This window comes from Caretta caretta, chromosome 11 (assembly GCF_965140235.1).
Source record: "Caretta caretta isolate rCarCar2 chromosome 11, rCarCar1.hap1, whole genome shotgun sequence".
NCBI lineage: Eukaryota > Metazoa > Chordata > Testudines > Cheloniidae > Caretta > Caretta caretta.
This window is the reverse complement of record NC_134216.1, coordinates 65247674-65267092: the sequence shown is the minus strand read 5'-3', so window position 1 is coordinate 65267092 and position 19419 is coordinate 65247674. Positions and strand designations below refer to the sequence as shown.

The following is a 19419-nucleotide window of genomic DNA, read 5'->3' as shown; positions in this document are numbered from 1 at the left end:
TTTGCATCCAGCCAAATAGATTACCATTATGGCTAAGCTTGTGTCCTAAATGAAGATGAACTCAAACCAATACCAAATCAGCAGCCATCTTAAGTGAGATTATCAGGGCAATAATCTTGGGAAAGGGTAGCATCGTCACGCTTGTTCTTTTTAAAATCATACACATCATTGTGAACAGTCAACATACAAGAACTGTTACTGTTACTGTTAATAACTGTTAATAACTGTCCAGAAGACTAAATAAGACAGCAGCCCTGCAACTTTGTTCTACATAATGAATACAAATGTCATTTAGAGATGGGACAACAACATGCAGTTATTGCACCATCAAGTGTTTAGAAATTAGTAAGGTACAAATTTCCATTAAAGAGGGATTCAGCAAAGCGAAGTATTTACAGGCATGCTTGACTTTACACAAATGGGACTACTCACATGCTTAAAGTTAAGCACATGTTCAAGTGGCTTTGCTGAAATGGAGTCTATATGCTCAGCTTTAAAATCTATGTTCATGATATTTTTCAACTGGTCCAACACCCATCCAAACCTTGAAGACAATGAAGTGTTCTTGTGGCCTTGACCAACTTGCAAAGAATTTTTTGGGCTAACATACAGAAGGAAAAAAAGCTGGTAGTTATTTTGGGGTCCCTTGAAACTGCTAACAATCCTGATATTTTTGGAATGCTTTGGGCTTGTCACTTAATGAACCATCCAAATGTCTTCTGGAGATATTTTATGTTCCCCCTGGTTTTTCTCACGTCTGATCCTGTCGTGTTGCACAAAGAAGCACACAGAAACTGAACCAACAAGGGAATGTTTCAGGAATGGAGAGGACGCTATAGGCTACCAGACAAAGCCTGATTATGTTTACCTCGCTTGCAAGCTCCTTGTTTATTTCACCTGTCACGAGTGATGGAGTTCACAGGAACTAAAATGATCTGAACAGGCAGATACACTGAGGTACGCATAGGTTCTCAGGGGAAACTCGAGGAAGTACTCTGTCTTAGGACTTGTCTACACTGCAGAGCCTTGGCTGGCAGAGCCACGCCGGCACAGCCTCCTAGTGGGGACGCAGTGTAAGCCAACAGAAGGAGTTTCGCCAGCATAATGGCCTCTGCCCCAAAGGTCATTAGCTAAATGGACAGAAGCACTTTTCTGTCAGCATAGTTGCTTCTGACATTCAGCTAAGGGGTGTGATTTGTTTTCATACTGCTGGCCGTCACAGTTATGCCAGCAAAACACCCAGTGTAGATGAAGCCATAGTGTGGAGGCTGAGTGGCATTCTGAACTCCCTGGCATGTAGAGGGAGCACTCCTGCTTCTACACTGCTTCATGGGGTGCGGTCTGCCAGCTTCCACCATGGACCTATCCGACACAGTAGCCCTGCCTCCTACCCACCTGTCCTTTTGGAGTATCTGGCACACCCGGTGGAGAAAGAATGGAACAGTCCAGGCACTCTCAAACACAGGGACTGCAGTTCTGCCTAGCCTCTCATGGGTCATTCAAGGTATGTAGGGGAAGGCTCCACCCCTTGTTCATTCCACCCCTTCATGTGTACCAGCATAAAGCAGAATTTGGCCCAGTACAGCTATCCATGGCCACTTCGGCTAAGGCACTGTGGTCAGGAGCAAATGGCATATTACAAAGCGCTGGGAAGGAAATTCAGATACTGAGGACCTGATTCTCCTCTCAGTGATTTCACAGGAGTACAATTCAATTGCCTCTAGCAGAGTGGTCGTTATGCAGTGAAAAGAGCAGCTCCTTAACCATAAAAAGGAAGCCAACAGATACATAAACAGCACTTATATATTACATTCAGTGAAAAAACAGTAGTACATGTACACACAAGCCAGTACATTACAGACCACACATATACAAATGGTGTTTGGAGAGGATATAATGTTCATTGCTATCTTCACCTGTAGCCTATGTCTGTATGTGATGTGATTTTATTTATTCTGATCACACATCACATCACAATTTTAGAATCTGTCAACGTCCTTAAAATGTGTTTATTTCAGTGATTTGGTACATTGTACGTTTTTTAATGATACTTTCTGTACCACCTCACTACATTTTTGTGTTAGAATCAATACATGGACATTAAAATGCTTAAATTCAAAGCATTTCGTGCAGCTATGCCAATTTACACCATCTGAGGATCTGGTCCTTCAATATTAAGAAAATTTAGATGTAGCTGATTTTGCAAAAAATGTGGTTTTTAGGTTTTGGTAAGGATGTCTTTGAAGAAGGGGAGTCAGAATGGTGTACAAGCACTTGAGCCTAGATATAAAAGATTGATCGGATTTATTTATAATCGCAATCTACAGTAATTGCAACTCACTTGCCTGTGTTTTAGATGCTATTATTTTCATTGTCTCTTATTGCTCCTACTCATATGGTATATTTTACATCAGGCACAGAAAGAAAGGGAAGGGAATTGGTGGGGAATACAGTTGGGTGGCAAGAATATGAAAGAGAAGAAGAAAAATTAAGTGCTCCTAAAGCAGAGGTTCTTACAAGCGGGGGTTCTTGTAGTAAAGGGAGTCTCCTTACTGTCATCTAAAAAGTCTTCCTCCTCATCCTCCTTTCTCAGTCTCCGCTTGGCCTCCTCATCATAAATGAGGCCCAGCAGGTTGGCCGGGCTCTCACTCTCACTGTGGCACAGCTCGTTGAGTCGGATGCCAATTGCCTGCCGGCAAGAAGGAAGGAAAAGAAAGCACAAGGGAATGAGGACCGGAGGGGATTCACCTGGATCTTGCTCATTCTGAGGCAGCTGGAAATTTCATGTTAAGAACAAAACATTTTGTCATTTTTTTAAATCACTAGAGCAATCGAGAAAACTGTTGGTTGTGGGGGAGGGCCGGAATCACCACCAAACAAATTGCAAATATTTTCTTCTATTTTTGGTCAAAATTTTGAACAGTTATCAAAATTTGGAAAAAGTGTTTATATTTGGTTGAAACTACAGGCACTGATTTTTCATACTGTTGGGGGGTGCTCAACCCCCAACCCTGCTCCAGGCTCCACCCCCACTCCACCCCTTCCCCCAGGGCCCGACTCCAGCCCCGCCTTTTCCCACCCCTGCCTCTCCTCCTTCCCCGCCTCTTTGTTCATCAAAATTATGCAGTGACACGTGCCATCCTTCTGCTGAAGATTTTCTGCTGAGGAAGGATGGTCTGGTGGTTAGGATACAGCCTGGAATTTAGGAGACTGTGGTTGAATTTTCTGCTCCACCAGAGACTTCCTGGGTGACCTTGGGCAAGTCATTTAGGCCCAGATTTTTAAAGACATTTAGGCAGCTAACTCCCATAGATTTCAATGGGAGTTTGGCACCTTAATACCTGTAAAAATTTGGCCCTTAGCCTTTCTATGTCTCAGTTCCCATCTATAAAATGGGGATAACAGCAATGCCCTACTTCACAGGGTGTTGTGAGGATAAATACATTACAGATTTTGAGGCGCTCAGATAGTGAGGTGGGACATGTAAGCAGCTAGGAGACAGAGATTCCCACTGAAGGAAAAAAAAATCTAAAAATTTTTTTTCTCCAGTCAAACAAACAAACAAAAACCGCTCTAATGGCTTCGTTACCGAATGTTAGGGTAGCGGAGGTTCTGAGGGCAATGCCACAGCTGGGTCAATTAGCAAGCAGAATGCTTAACATTAAGACCATTTCAGAACTCCTGAGGTTTTTTTCCCAAAGTGATGCTGTATGTAAGCAACGTACATCTAAGAGAACATGGAAAATCACATGGAACATTTTACTTTGCTATAGCATCATTTTGTAAGATAGCAAATGGGAGTCATTTCTTTGTTTTAATAACAATTTGGCACTGAGGCCCTCTTGGATTTAGAGGGAGTTCCTGAGAGACAGGCTAAAGCTGATTTTCTGACCCCCTGAATCTCAGAACTGACGTACCAGCATCATATAATTTATCTGCCTAAACTGAAGTGAAGCAGAGAAAGAAAAGCAGTCACAAATAGGTATGATTAAGGCTCATTCCTATTGCTACTAAGCAGCTGCTATTAAAATGGAGATGATAGACTCTGTATGGGATAGGAGAATGTGGAACTGTGTGGTCTGCAAGCTGATCTGGACGGTTGTCAATCTCAGTTGTCTGTGAGGTTACACATCGCTGAGTAAACTCTAAAATCCTTCATACTATTTTCTCTCTCCTCACTTCAGTTATTTAAGGAAGAAATGTCTTGCTTGGTTTTCAAAGATGCAATAAATTTACCACTCATTACTACTGCTGTTGTCTACCCTGACTGATGATATAACAATCAGCTATAATTACACAGCAACCTAACTAATAATGCTAATTTGTACTAAATTCCTAATAGGAACTGATTGCCAGAGTTATCCTGGGCTAGCCTAGATAATGGATAGAGCAATATATCTCCACGTAGACGAAGGCAGCTTAACAAAAGAAGCCACAGGCAATGATAGACTAGACTGACCAGAACAGACTGAAAAGTCTGTCATTTAAAAAGACAATGTCACTAGTGGGATTGGATTAGCTGATTCAGGGGATCAGTAATGGGCCCATCACTTTTAGTGGCTTTCTGAATCTTGCCCAGGTCAGTAGAGACTTAAAGTTCTTATTATGGGAGGGCTATTTGGTAGGTTAGGTCTGGTGACCTGAGGCTAATTCTTTATCTAACCCAGGGTTTTATAATGGCACCCCCACCGCAGTATCTGAATGACTCTCAGTGCTCAAGTGTACCTCCTAGAAAAAAACATCACCACAGTTAGCATAACTCAGCAACCTTGCTGGCAATCTGAAGGAAGAGGCCAGGGACTAAATGGGCTTCGAGAGTGACTTGCCCTCTCAATCCTGTTGACTTTGACCCAGAATCTCCCTTGTGGTACAGAAGCTTCATGTCCCACTGCTAAGTGGCTCTTGAGCCAGGGTTGCAAGTTATGGGTTGCAAAGGGATCCTCTGGTGGCACAGAGCTGAGTGTAGTGGCTCTTATGTTCCCTGATGCTGACACAGTTGGGAAGGTCAGGTGAAGGAATATGACCTGAGCTTCCTTATACCTAGGCAATCCCCAGCTAGCACAGTGGCCTCTTGAGGTCATTAGTAGCCAGCATAATTTAAAACGCCTTCTAAGCTGCGGCCACAGGTTACACCAGAGGACCAGCCTTGCATACAGTTAGCTCAGGATTGAGACAACACAAAAGCTGTCTTTGGAGCCCCCTCCTGAAACGTGTTTTGTGCTCCTCAGCCATCACCAAGAAAATGGTCCTAGGCCAAAGGGAGGTGCTGACCATGCTGCCCTGGCTCTGTAGATAAACAGAAGACTTAAGTCTCCAGGGATGCATGTCAATATGGCACCTTCCAAGAGCACCAGACGGGTGTTAAATATGGGGAAAACGTTGCACTGTCAAGAGTTGGCTCTGAATTTTCCCCTACTTTAAAATAAAGTAAAAAAGAGAGGGAGAGGTGCAAGTAATAATTAACAATAATAATAAAAGAGTGTGCTCCCTCTGCACAACTGCTGCTAAGCAATTAGCTCAAAAATTCAACTCCAAGAGCTGAGCCCATTTCCACAAACATGTGGTATGGTGCCGGAAGAAGTAAACACAAGAGATCTATGTTGGCACCTGCTATATTTGAAACCCATAAGATAAAAAAAATCAATATTTGCTGCAGGGAAAGACATTTTATGTAAAAGCCTCCAAAAGGAAATTAGAAATAAAACAGAAGCTAAAAAATAATAAACTGAAAGCTATAAAAATCCCCAAGCCCCTAACATTGACAATATCCTTATGACCTAGTGTGATGACAGAATGTGTCTGAAGGCTAGCGAGAACCACAGCTTTTCACCATTGCAAAGCTTCTCTTTAGAGTAATTGCTGTCTTTATACACTGTGCCCTTCACGAACATCACCGATGACATGGGGGAGATTTCACTTTTGGTGACTGTAACCCGTATCTGTAATTAATATTACAGGGTGAGGAGAAAGGAGGCACTAGAAACAAAGAAAGGGGGTAAATCACAGGCCCCTCCCTCCTCAGTATTTCACAGCTCTCCTTTGTGGGTGAGTGGGCCAGAGTTGGGAGAAGGGGGATGGAGGAGCAACCCTGAAATGTCTTCAATTTGAGTTGAAGGGTGTCCCTGAACTCTCTCTTGCAACGTACCACTGATTTCTGTTGCTGCAGGTTTTTCTACCTTTCTTGAGCAGGATAGCTAGTTCTGACTCACACAACTACGTGCTTAAATAAAAGTATTTACACAGAGGCAAATTCTGTGTATTTCCTTCTCAGCTATGCTAGTAAATCAGCAGGGATGCAGCAAATGCCAATGGAAGCCAGAGCCATCAGGATTTCATGGCCCCCTCCTTGTTACCTTGGGGCAGGAGAAAGCCCAGCATCTCAAAACACTGAAGAGCCTTTGTACTGAGGTAATCAATTATTCGTTTTCAGTGTCTGCTCATTGGCAATAGCACCAACTAGTTCCCTTGGCATGAACTGCAGCTCTCACGTTATGGACACTGGGTCTTTGGAATCTTGTTCTCCAGAGTCACAGATCTGGAGGCTCCCTTCAGTCTGTCACTGTGAAACCAGAAAAGCCCACCTTGAGATGGATGAAAATGCCTAGGGAAAAAAAGTGCAAGTACCAAATTGCTGCAGCAGTACACACAGGCCCTTTGAGGTTTGGGAAGGGAACCCTCGTGGACCAAGCAATATTCCATTCCAGCATAGCTTTTAGCAATTCCTGTGGACAGCGGATGCCCGGATTCTGAGGAGGAAACAGTTTGAAATTCATAATGCTGCTGACCCTGGCTCCATGGGGAGGGATCAAACTAGCTCCTGGTGATTACAGCCAACCTCTGTCTCCCTCTCTCAGAACCTTGAGAAAAGAGCAAGCTGGGAGATGCAGTCCACCAAGGCAGCCATGTAAGCAGTCCTATCCTGGAATAAGGCATGATGGGAAATAAAAGGAGTACATAATCCCTGTCCTTTCCACAAATAGGGTAGATTAGACATAGAGGGAGCAAGGCTGTGCTGATGATCTCTCCTGGAAGGTGCAGAGCAATTGCATCAAGTGCCTGTACTTTTTTAAGCCTATGATTTGTTTTTAATGATCTTTGAGGCAGATGCCCCTGAAAGGAATCTGAAGTAACCAAGGGGATTATGGATTGGTTTGGCTGTCCATATGGAGAGGCTTACATAAAGACCCTAGGCTGGGGAACATTTTATTTACAAACTCCAATTTATGTATTTATTTTTTGTTTGGCCTGACACTCATTATGGTATATCTTTGCTTTTATTAAAACAGAAAGGTAACACAAAACTCACTTAAAGCCAGATACCCAGGCTTCAAAGTGCTGGAACCTCTGCAGTGCAATAAATGAGAAGAGTAAAAATGAGTTTTCCCCAGCATTTCAAACTAACAGCTGCATGATGCAGCTTCCAATAAGGGCCAGGCACTCAGCAGGTATATCCTGGCATAGCCTCTATGGAACCAGGCTGATTTGCACCTGCTGAAGATCTGGACCTACATGTCTAAAGTGGATGCTAGGAGGAAGGACATTAAATGTTGAGCCCCCCCACTCCTCTTGATTTGATTGCCATTTGATTATTTTAGCTTAAAGAAAAAAAAAAGGTGAAAACTTACATCTCCCCACTGGTAGAAGAGTTTGGCTGCGTTCCACTGCAGCTTCTGGTTCCGTTTGTTCCCCACTATTGGAGAACGTCCACGGGACAGGCCTTTCTTAGTGATGTTCACATGGTGCCCCTTCATCCACTCTGGCCAGTTGCCGCGATTGCAGCGGTGAACGAAGCGAGCACATTCGAGAAACAGGGCTGCTCTTGCCACTACGGGAGCTTCCTGAAATGTTTGCAAAATTACATTAAAAACTATGAACCAACCAATCTAATTGAAGAGGTGGCATTATCTGGACTGGTTTGCAAATGGAAAGCAGCTATCTCTGGAGGATCACAGTTAGTGTGATTATCCTTTAGGTAGGTTCTTTGCTAGTATCAAACCCATGACCTCTGCATCTATTACTTAGGGTGCAAGACCAGGTATAAATTTCTATACCTGGTTCAGCCACTAGAGGAATGCAAGATCCACACTGGTATTAATGTGGTTACAATAATGGGTGTCTCTTGCCTTCAAATCATCTTTAATGACATCCTTGTTTTCTGTAACTGGTGGTATACCTCACTCATAATGGAGACAGATAAGATGGGCTGGCTAAGAGTGTGAAATAAACAGAGATGTGTCTGAATCAAACCCCTAGATTTGAACACCCCTGAATCTTGGGAAAGTTCAGATCCGGATGTGAATTATGTGTCTGGCCCCTACATCTACAACACACCAATATAAATGCTTAAGATGTTTTGGGTTGCCTAGAAGGGAGAGAATAACAGTAATATAAATAAATAAATAAATTCTCACTTCTGTGCACACAGATATAATAGAACTTACTTCCATTTTCTGCCCAGTCCCTCCTGCTCACTAATGATCACTTCTTTTGAAGCAATTTTATTGGTTTTTGCAAATAACGTGACAACATAGACAAATATACACATATGTATGCAAATCAAGGCACGCATACAGCCTCTTCTTGACATTGTGTTTTTCTTTATCTATTATGGCGGTATTTAACAGCACACTGCGCTATGCTACAATTAACTGTCTGTTTCCCTACTTCATTAGAAACCCTTTTATCCAGAAATTTGTATAACTGCCAAAAAATAAAACAGATTCCAGCTGAAACTTTTCCCAGAGCAGTGAACCAAATTTTCAAGCTGCTTACATCAGCATGCAGACAAATACTACAGACAAAAATGCCAGTTTGGGCACATATACACCAGCATTTCCATGCATCGTGATTTGTTCTGCCTGGGTGACACAGGTGTGGATGCCTTCATGGAGGCTTGCTGAAATGGAGGCCAGCACATTCTGTGCTGACAGCAATTAGACATGGGTGGACCAAATTCTGTGGTGGTATAAATCAGTGTAACCCCACTGACTTCAGCAGAGCTCTGCCAATTAATGCCAGCAGAGAATTTGACCCGAAGCCCTAACATTAGGTATCCAAGTTTGAAAATTTTTGCCTTAATTTTTTTCAAGCAAAATTTGTTCATATGTGTCCCAACATACTGAAAATTTGTTTTTCATAACAGGGAGAAATGATACCTATCTTAGCTGAATTTGATTTAAAATGCCCCATTTTAAAAGACACCGTGCTTGCCCTCATGAATATGTTGAGGGTTTATTTGGTAATAACGTAAACTTTTCAGTGTCATATGTATTTTTCCAATTTTACTTTTGGGCTTGATTTAAGCTTAATTCTGAATATTAGTATAGAAAGTGAATAACTGTTATTGAAGTACAAACAGTACAAATAAGGTGAACAACCAAATACAAACAAGTTCCAGTGAACTGCAAATAAATTACACAATTTATGGCCTCAAAATAGATAGGACTCCTGGCAGGGTTGGGCCCTGCTAAGTGATTTTTTTTTACATTGCCTGTCTGTTTTTTGTTTAGCGATCAATCTTTCTTTTTTCTGTCTGCATATTTAACAGGTAGGACTTCAAAAGCACTCAGCATTGGCCTAACTCTGCTCCCATTAGATTCAATTGGAGTTTTATGATTGGATTCAGAGGTTAGAGAGTTAGACCAATTTGGGGCTTCTGAAAAAGTCTAGCCAACATGTTTAAAAATAGAAACTGTAATTTGTAACTTTGAAATTAGAAGTCTCCTCCCACACCCAGTTTACATCACTGTCAAAATAAATAATGTTTTTACCACTTGGGATAGAGAGACAAGGTGGGTGAGGCAGTATCTTTTATTGAACCAGCTTCTGTCACTGAAAGAGACAAGTTTTCAAGCTAAACACAGCTCTTCTTCAGGCCTGGGAAAAGCACTCATAATGCCACAGCTAAATACAAGGTGGAACAGAATGTTTAGCATAAGTAGTTACCACATATTCATTTTTAGTGTCAATCAAAGTTATGAATTTAAGCTCCCAGACTCATCTTTTGATGGTGTTGTGCAGGTTTCCTTTGAAGGCAAAGACTGAGGTCAGATATGGTGCGATCATTTTGTGAAGTGTTCACCCACGGGTGATATGGTGTTTTTGTCTTTTATTATTTTTCTGTGAGAGTTCATTCAAGAGCAGAGTGATTATCTGGTTTCACTCACGTAGGTGTTAGTGTGGCATTTCGTGCACTGGCTGAAGCACACCACATTTTGTGATAGGCATATGAAGGACCCAGGGATCTTGAAAGGTGAGTTGTGGGGAGGAGGGGGAGGGTGACCAGATGTCCCGATTTTATAGGGACAGTCCCAATATTTGAGACTTCTTTTTAATATGGGCTCTTATTACCACCCAGCCCCGTCCCGATTTTTCACACTTGCTATCTGGTCACCCTAGCGGGGGATTGGTCATTGCAGCAGTGGAGATATGTCTGCAGATTTTGCATTTGTTGTTCTGGGAGGGTCTCGTACCATTTTGAGGTGGGGTGTCCTTGTCTATGGGGAGCTTGCTGCTGATGAGGAGCGTGGCGAGGTTGGGGGGTTGGTTGAAGGCCAGAAGAGGGGGTTTGGGAAAGATTTATTTCAGGATGTGGTCCCTATAGAGTATGGTTGTAATTGTTTAATGATACCCTGTATGGATGGGTTCCAGCGTGAGAATGATCACTCTGACCTCTCAGTAATCACCCTCAAAGACAACCTTCACAACACCTTCAAGAGATGACCTTTGGAGCCTAAATTCACAACTTTTCTAGATACTGAAATCAGTGTCTAAAAGACACTGGATTTATGGCTTGTTACAACAATCTGAAACCCACTCACACGTCCTTTTTGTTCTGGGACTACAGGAGAACATAAGAATGGCCATACTGGGTCAGACCAAAGGTCCATCCAGCCCAGTATCCTGTCTACCGACAGTGGCCAATGCCAAGTGCCCCAGAGGGAGTGAACCTAACAGGTAATGATCTAGTGATCTCTCTCCTGCCATCCATCTCCACCCTCTGACAAACAGAGATTAGGGACACCATTGCTTACTCATCCTGGCTAATAGCCATTAATGGACTTAACCTCCATGAATTTATCCAGTTCTCTTTTAAACCCTGTTATAATCCTAGCCTTCACAACCTCCACAGGCAAGGAGTTCCACAGGTTGACTGTGTGCTGAGTGAAGAAGAACTTCCTTTTATTTGTTTTAAACCTGCTGCCCATTAATTTCATTTGGTGGCCCCTAGTTCTTATATTATGGGAACAAGTAAATAACTTTTCCTTATTCACTTTCTCCACACCACTCATGATTTTATAGATCTCTATCATATCCCCCCTTAGTCTCCTCTTTTCCAAGCCGAAAAGTCCTAGCCTCTTTAATCTCTCCTCATATGGGATCCATTCCAAACCCCTAATCATTTTAATTGACCTTTTCTGAACCTTTTCTAATGCCAGTATATCTTTTTTGAGATGAGGGGACCACATCTGTACACAGTATTCAAAATGTGGGCGTACCATGGATTTATATAAGGGCAATAAGATATTCTCCGTCTTATTCTCTATCCCTTTTTAAATGATTCCTAACATCCCGTTTGCTTTTTTGACTGCTGCTGCACACTGCGTGGACGTCTTTAGAGAACTATCCACGATGACTCCAAGATCTTTCTCTAGATTAGTTGTAGCTAAATTAGCCCCCATCATATTGTATGTATAGTTGGGGTTATTTTTTTCCAATGTGCATTACTTTACATTTATCCACATTAAATTTCATTTGCCATTTTGTTGCCCAATCACTTAGTTTTGTGAGATCTTGTTGAAGTTCTTCAGTTTGCTTTGGTCTTAACTATCTTGAGCAGTTTAGTATCATCTGCAAACTTTGCCACCTCACTGTTTACCCCTTTCTCCAGATCATTTATGCATAGGTTGAATAGGATTGGTCCTAGGACTGACCCTTGGGGAACATCACTAGTTATCCCTCCCCATTCTGAAAATTTACCATTTATTCTTACCCTTTTTTCCCTGTCTTTTAACCGGTTCTCAATCCATGAAAGAATCTTCCCTCTTATCCCATGACAACTTAATTTATGTAAGAGCCTTTGGTGAGGGACCTTGTCAAAGGCTTTCTGGAAATTTAAGTACACTATGTCCACCGGATCCCCCTCGACCACATGTTTGTTGACCCCCTCAAAGAACTCTAATAGATTAGTAAGACAAGATCTCCCTTTACAGAAACCATGTTGACTTCTGCGCAACAATTTATGTTCTTCTATGTGTCTGACAATTTTATTCTTTACTATTGTTTCAACTAATTTGCCTGATACTGATGTTAGACTTACCGGTCTGTAATTGCCAGGATCACCTCTAGAGCCCTTTTTAAATATTGGCGTTACGTTAGCTATATTCCAGTCACTGGGTACAGTAGCTGATTTAAAGGACAGGTTACAAACTATAGTTAATAGTTCCGCAATTTCACATTTGAGTTCCTTCAGAACTCTTGGGTGAATGCCATCTGGTCCAGGTGACTTGTTACTGTTAAGTTTCTCAATTAATTCCAAAACCTCCTCTAGTGACACTTCAATCTGTGACAATTCCTCAGATTTGTCATCTACAAAATACGGGTCAGGTTTGGAAATCTCCCTAACATCCTCAGCCATGAAGACTGAAGCAAAGAATTCATTTAGTTTCTCTGCGATGATTTTATCGTCTTTAAGTACTCCTTTTGTATCTCGATTGTCTAGGGGCCCCACTGGTTGTTTAACTGGCTTCCTGCTTCTGATGTACTTTAAAAAAACATTTTGTTATTACCTTTTGAGATTTTGGCTAGCTGTTCTTCAAACTCCTTTTTGGCTTTTCTTATCACATTTTTACATTTAATTTGGCAGTGTTTATGCCCCTTTCTATTTACCTCTAGGATTTGACTTCCACTTTTTAAAATATGCCATTTTATCTCTCACTGCTTCTTTTACATGGTTGTTAAGCCACGGTGGCTCTTTTTTAGTTCTTTTACTGTGTTTTTTAATTTGGGGTATACATTTAAATTGAGCCTCTATTATGGTGTCTTTCAAAAGTGTCCATGCAGCTTGCAGGGATTTCACTCTAGTCACTGTACCTTTTAATTTCTATTTAACTAACCTCCTCATTTTTGAATAGCTCCCCTTTCTGAAATTAAATGCCACAGTGTTGGGCTGTTGAGGTGTTCTTCCCACCACAGGAATGTTAAATGTTATTATATTATAGTCACTATTTCCAAGCAGTCCTGTTATAGTTACTTCTTGGACCAGATCCTGCGCTCCACTCAGGATTAGATCGAGACCTGCCTCTCCCCTTGTGGGTTCCTGTACTAGTTGCTCCAAGAAGCAGTTATTTAAAATATCGAGAAATTTTGTCTCTGCATTTCGTCCTGAGGTGACATGTACCCAGTCAATATGGGGATAACTGAAATCCCTCACTATTACTGAGTTCTTTATTTTGCTAGCCCCTCTAATCTCCCTTAGCATTTCATCGTCACTATCACTGACCTGGTCAGGTGGTCGGTAATAGATCCCTTCTGTTATATTCTTATTAGAGCATGGAATTACTATCCATAGAGATTCTATGGAACATGTGGGTTCATTTAAGATTTTTATTTCATTTGATTCTACTTTTTCTTTCACATATAGTGCCACTCCCCCCCGCATGACCTGTTCTGTCCTTCCCATATATTTTATACCCCTGAATGATTGTGTCCCATTGATTGTCCTCACTCCACCAGGTTTCTGTGATGCCTATTATATCAATATTCTCCTTCAACACAAGGCACTCTAGTTCACTCATCTTATTATTTAGACTTCTAGCATTTGTGTACAAACACTTTAAAAACTTGTCACTGTTTATTTGTCTGCCCTTTTCTGATGTGTCAGATTCTTTATGTGAATGTTTCTCATCTAAGCTGGCCCATACTTTATCCTCTTTCATCCCCCCCTCCTGACTAAAACCTAGAGAATCTCTATCAATAGACTCCTCTAAGAGAAGTCTCTGTCCAATCCACGTGTGCCTCTGCAGCAATCGGTTTTCCCCATCTCTTAGTTTAAAAACTGCTCTGCAACCTTTTTAATGTGAAGTGCCAGCAGTCTGGATCCACTTTGGTTAGGTGGAGCCCATCCTTCCTGTATAGGCTCCCCATCCCAAAAGTTTCCCCAGTTCCTAATAAATCTAAACCCCTCCTCTCTACACCATTTTCTCATCCACGCATTGAGACTCTGACGCTCTGCCTACTTTCCTGGCCCTACGCGTAAAACTGGTAGCATTTCTGAGAATGCCACCATAGAGGTCCTGGATTTCAGTCTCTTTCCTAGCAGCCTAAATTTGGCCTCCAGGACATCTCTCCTACCCTTCCCTAGGTCACTGGTACCTACATGCACCATGACCACCGGTCCTCCCCAGCACTACACATAAGTCTATCTAGATGCCTCGAGAGATCCACAACCTTCGCATCAGGCAGGCAAGTCACCATATGGTTCTCCCGGTCATCACAAACCCAGCTATCTATGTTTCTAATGATCGAATCTCCCATTACTAACACCTGCCTTTTCCTAATGACTGCAGTTCCCTCCCCCGGAGAGGTAACCTCAGTGCGAGAGGATACCCCAACATCATCTGGAAGGAGGTCCCAACTATGGGAAGGTTTCCCTCTCTTCCCGGTTGACTGCTCTCCTTCTCTGGGCCTTTCATCCTCCTTAACAGCGCAAGGGCTGTCTGACTGGAGGTGGGACAAATCTACAGTGCCCTGAAAAGCCTCATCAACATATCTCTCTGCCTTCCTTAGGAATGTTAATGGTCCACTTCCCCTCAATTGGTCCCTTGGAATATGTGCTAACTACTTACACTAAACAATCTGTTCCACCTTGTATTTAGCTGGGAGACGCTGAGTACCTTTCCCAGTCCTGAAGAAGAGCTTTATGTAGCTCAAAAGCTTGTCTCTTTCACCAACAGAAGTTGATACAATAAAAGATATTACCTCACCCATCTTGTCTCTCTAATATCCTGGGATTAACACTGCTACAACAACACTACAAATAATAAAAGAAAATTGTTTTTCTCACTTTTATTTTATTTTCCCACCCGCTCATTTCCTGCAATTTTTATAGGCAAAAAGCAATTTAGCAAATGCTCCACATCTTTTTAAATGTCCACAGCTCATGAGTAGGCGCTAGTGACTAGGTGATTGTTAAAGAGTTGAGATGATGATTCTGTATCCATAATATATTGGTTTCATGGTGCACAAATGCATGTGTAAAATGTATTTAGGTATTAAGACAACAGCAGCTTAAGCAGGTGAGGATCTGCATCTAAAGAACCATACACCATTGATTCAATTACAGTCACAAAAGGTTATGAATACAATTGAAAAATGTGGGGCCTCTTGGAAGACTGGCAAAAAAAAAAGAGCGATTTTGGCTAAATTAAAAAAAAAAGAAACATTTCGGGGAGGGGGAGGGGTAATTGCTTTTTGGTGTGACATTCTGTTGTAGTTTGTCTTTCTTTTCAATTCAAATGAGGGCAGAAAATATCTACCTGTTAGGATACCTATGAACAATGGGAATATGCATCATGTTAGAGGTTCTGAAATGATGCATGACTATTTGGGTTAGTAGCTGAAAGTCAGGGATTCAGTGACACCAAAGAGGTGGGATTATACCTAAGGCTTGTATGGACTCTTAGCTACCTAGGACAGCCATCATACATTATGGCCCATATGTATCCAAGATACATGGAACAAGGAATAGGTGAGGATCAACGTACCCCAAAAGAGCATAACATTAACCTCATCTGTAGCAATATTCCCTCTAATTTTTAACAGGCCATGTGCACAAAAAATTTCTTCTGTGCCGCCGCTGAAGCAAAAAAAAAACCAAAGAAAGCTGCTGCCGAAGCTGGAGTGCGCGCGGTGTTTCACCGTGTGAGCGGGGTTTAAGATCTGTGTGCATACGCCCACAGCTTAGAGGGAACAGTGGTCTGCAGATTTATCAGCACCAGGAAGATTGTACCCATGATGTCATTCTCAGGTCCATGGTGCAGCAGTTATGGTGTTTCACCTATGCTTATATATCCCCTCGGGTACAAGGAAATGAACCAAGATGATGGTCCCAAGCAGAGAATTAATCTATTATTATCCAGGGGCTTGTTTCTACATACAGCGCTACAGAGGTGCAGCTGTGCCACTGTAGCGCCTTTATGAAGATACCCCTACGCCCATGGAAGAGCTTCTCCTGTTGGCATAGTTAATCCACCTCCCTGAGAGGTGGTAGCTACGTCAAAGGCAGCAGCTCTCCCATCGACATAGTGCTGTCTACATGGGGGTTAGGTTGGTATAATAATGTTGTCAGCGACGTAGTTATACCAACATAGCTCTGTAGTGTAGATCTGGCCTAGGTCTTTCAAGGGAAAAGGAGACTGAGGCAATTAAAGATGGTGGGTGGGGGAGTAACAAGGGATGAAAGAGGAAGGATGGTCCAGTAGCTGAAGTGCTGGAACTAGGGGTCCTGGGTTCAACTCCCCGCTCTACCACAGACTTCCTGTGTGACCTTGGGCAAATAATTTGCGGAAGGGAGGGACACAGAGAATATCTGTAACATGAGGATAATAGCACTTCCTTTCCTCACAGGAGTGGTGCAAGAATAAATAAATTAAAGGTTGTGAGGTGCTCAGATACTGCAATGATGGGGTTCACAAAAGTACCACGGATGGACAGATGATCTGCCTGCACACCCGGGGAGTTCCTCCTGGACCCGTGTGGCTCTGCACCCCCTACAGGGAGGGTTCTGTATAGCAGGCACAATAAAGTTCTTAAACAGATTTACTGGATATTGCTCTGTGGTCACTGCTCTCAAAGGCAGTAACTTTCTCATAATCACCAACACCCAGTGGTGAGCTGGAGCCGGTTTGCACTGGTTCACTAAAACTGGTTGTTAAATTTAGAAGCCCTTTTAGAACCGGTTGTTCTACGAGGGACAAACAGTTCTAAAAGGGCTTCTAAAATTAACCGGCCAAAAGTGGCGCCTTAGACGCCGACTCCATGGGTGCTCCACCCAAGGGGAAAATTTGGTGGGTGCATAGCGCCCACCGATAGCTCCCCGCCCAACCTCACCTCCGCTCCGTCTCCTCCCCTGAACGCGCTGCCCCGCTCTGCTTCTCCGCCCACCCCACTATGGTGGCCCACGAGAACCTCCTGCCTGGTTCTGGGGGCGGACAGGGGAGGGGGGTGGATGGGTCAGGGGTCCTGGGGGGGGTGGGGGGGGGCGTCAAGGAACGCGGGAGGTTGGATGGAGCAGGAGTCCCGGGGGGCGGGGATGGGCACTCATGGGGTGAGGAAGGAACCAGTTGTTAAGATTTTGGCAGCTCATCACTGCCAACACCCAAGTGACAGGGAAGTTGGATCTCCTGGGCCTAATTCAGCAAACCCTTCCTCACTTGTGAAATCCTTACTCATGCAAATAGTTTCAGTGGTCTTGCATGTTTGGGGAAGGATTTCCCTCCCAAGTAAGGGCTGGGGGATTTGGCCCCTTGTTCTGCAGAGTCCTGCTCAGATGTTCCTAATTTAAAACATTAAGTGAGTCACCTGCAGAGAGAACGACCCTGCTAAACGTGACAGTGCACAGACTCCCTGCAATAGCTTACCTGGAGCCCAGAGCAATCGGAAGCAGCAGCAAAAGAAAGATGAAGATGTGATAGAATGGACAGGGATGGATTCACATCACAGAGAAACACATCACAAATGGAGAGAAATGAATCGGGCAGGCGATGCGTAGCTGAAAAGAACCACAAGTTACCACGGTTACTGTCAAAACTCAACACAGCAGCAAAATCCTAAGTAGCATTGCTACTTTCTATGGAATTTTGTTTACAAGTCATCAAAGTAAAATCTCCACCTTTTTACATTAGAATTCCCATAACACTTTTTTTGTACTGTATAAATCAACCTGAATAAGAATCCACATTTTTCTTAATTAATATTTTACAGAACCCCAGAGGGGCTCCTCAATAGTCTGTTCAACTCATGCTATAAAATGCAAGGCTGATCTGGATGAGCAGGTGGCTTAAGATGGAATCAAAATGAGATAATATCATGCTACTGTCTGATCTTGTAGAGGTTTGTGACCAGAGAGCCTCCAATTCCATTCTTGTTTCCTTCAATTGTCAAGTAATTTTGCAAGACTAATACTACCTACTGATAGTAACTTTTTTGTGGCCACCCCTTTCTTCACCATGGCAGTTCAAACGAATTTATTCCCTATTCCCCTATTTTCTCTTCTGGGGAAAAAACATAGCTATTTTTAAAATAAACTGTTAGTTGCTTGTGAAAGATGTCAGACTGACAGCTCTTCTCGCTGTAGCCATAAGGCAAGTACATCGCGGGCAGCAGCTGAGCAAGTGTATGAATACCAACTCATCACTGGGCATGGAACCCTGAACTGGGAGCAATTGCTCCAAGAGTAAATGGTTAATTCAGTCTCTCTGCCCTTTAAGCACTTGAGCTTTCTGTCAGTACTTGGTGTCAAGTATTGCCATTTGCATCAGTCAGGTCTGGTCTCGACTAGGATACATATGTGGTGTTAGAACATATTAGCTAACACATGTTGATTAATACTTTCTAGAAGTCCAGTGCGGACAAAGCAGTATTGACTTTAACATGCACTAAGCAGGTCATGGTAAAGAGTATTGTGCCCCTAGGCCTTAATTCGATCAGTTTATCACATGTTAAAGGTAGTGGCCCCTCTCTACACTAGACTTTTCAAACATGCTCATTAGAATATTTTAGCCAGCACATTCTAAGAACACACCTTTGATCCTAGTCCTCTGATGTGGGAATCTATCCACAAGGGACTAGAGTGGCATACCAAACCCATTCAACTTAGACCTCGAAATTATCTTCAGTAGGTAACAGATTTAATTTCCTACCAGCCCAGACTGAATTTCAGCTGGAGACAAAGGAGTAAAATGGCCTGTAACCAATTATTAATGTTCATAAAACACTTGGTAACCCATCATCACCCAGCTTTACAAAACCAAACCCGGGATGGATGTCACTTCTTGGATAATATGTTACTAAGTAGCTTCTAGTCTTCAAGGCAGCCTGTGGTGCAATGTATATAATAAATCATTACCTTTTAATACCTATGGCTCTTGTTCCACTGCTCTAATTTCTCTAAGTTGCAGTGGCAAATATGTTTAAACTATCTGTGCTAATCAAAGACCCTTTGATCACTTTAAGAATGGAATTACTTGTGAAGTCTGCATGAAAAACATGCTGATGAAGGTTGAACTAGACCGAAATTGGAGCCGATCGCCCCTAATTTTTAACAGTTGTCATAGCAACATGGCTAGGGAAAATCATTTAAAATAAGGAGCTTTTAATTTGCATCAAATCTAAATCACACAAATGTTTGAAAAGCTTGGA

General features: G+C 42.5%; 1 protein-coding gene across 5 annotated transcripts in view; it reads right to left on the bottom strand.

Moving 5' to 3' along the window:
* UNC80 (unc-80 subunit of NALCN channel complex) overlaps positions 1-19419 on the bottom strand; it is a 186892-nt gene that overhangs the window by 86115 nt on the left and 81358 nt on the right. For 4 of the 5 annotated variants that reach the window (XM_048869158.2, XM_048869156.2, XM_048869157.2 and 1 more), the window contains exons 23-24: positions 7626-7838; positions 2554-2689 (exon numbers count right to left, since the gene is read on the bottom strand). In XM_048869158.2, coding sequence (XP_048725115.1) covers positions 2554-2689; positions 7626-7838 — 349 coding nt within the window. Of the gene's footprint in view, positions 1-2517; positions 2690-7625; positions 7839-19419 lie in introns of all 5 variants that reach the window. The other variant, XM_048869155.2, reaches the window with a different exon arrangement.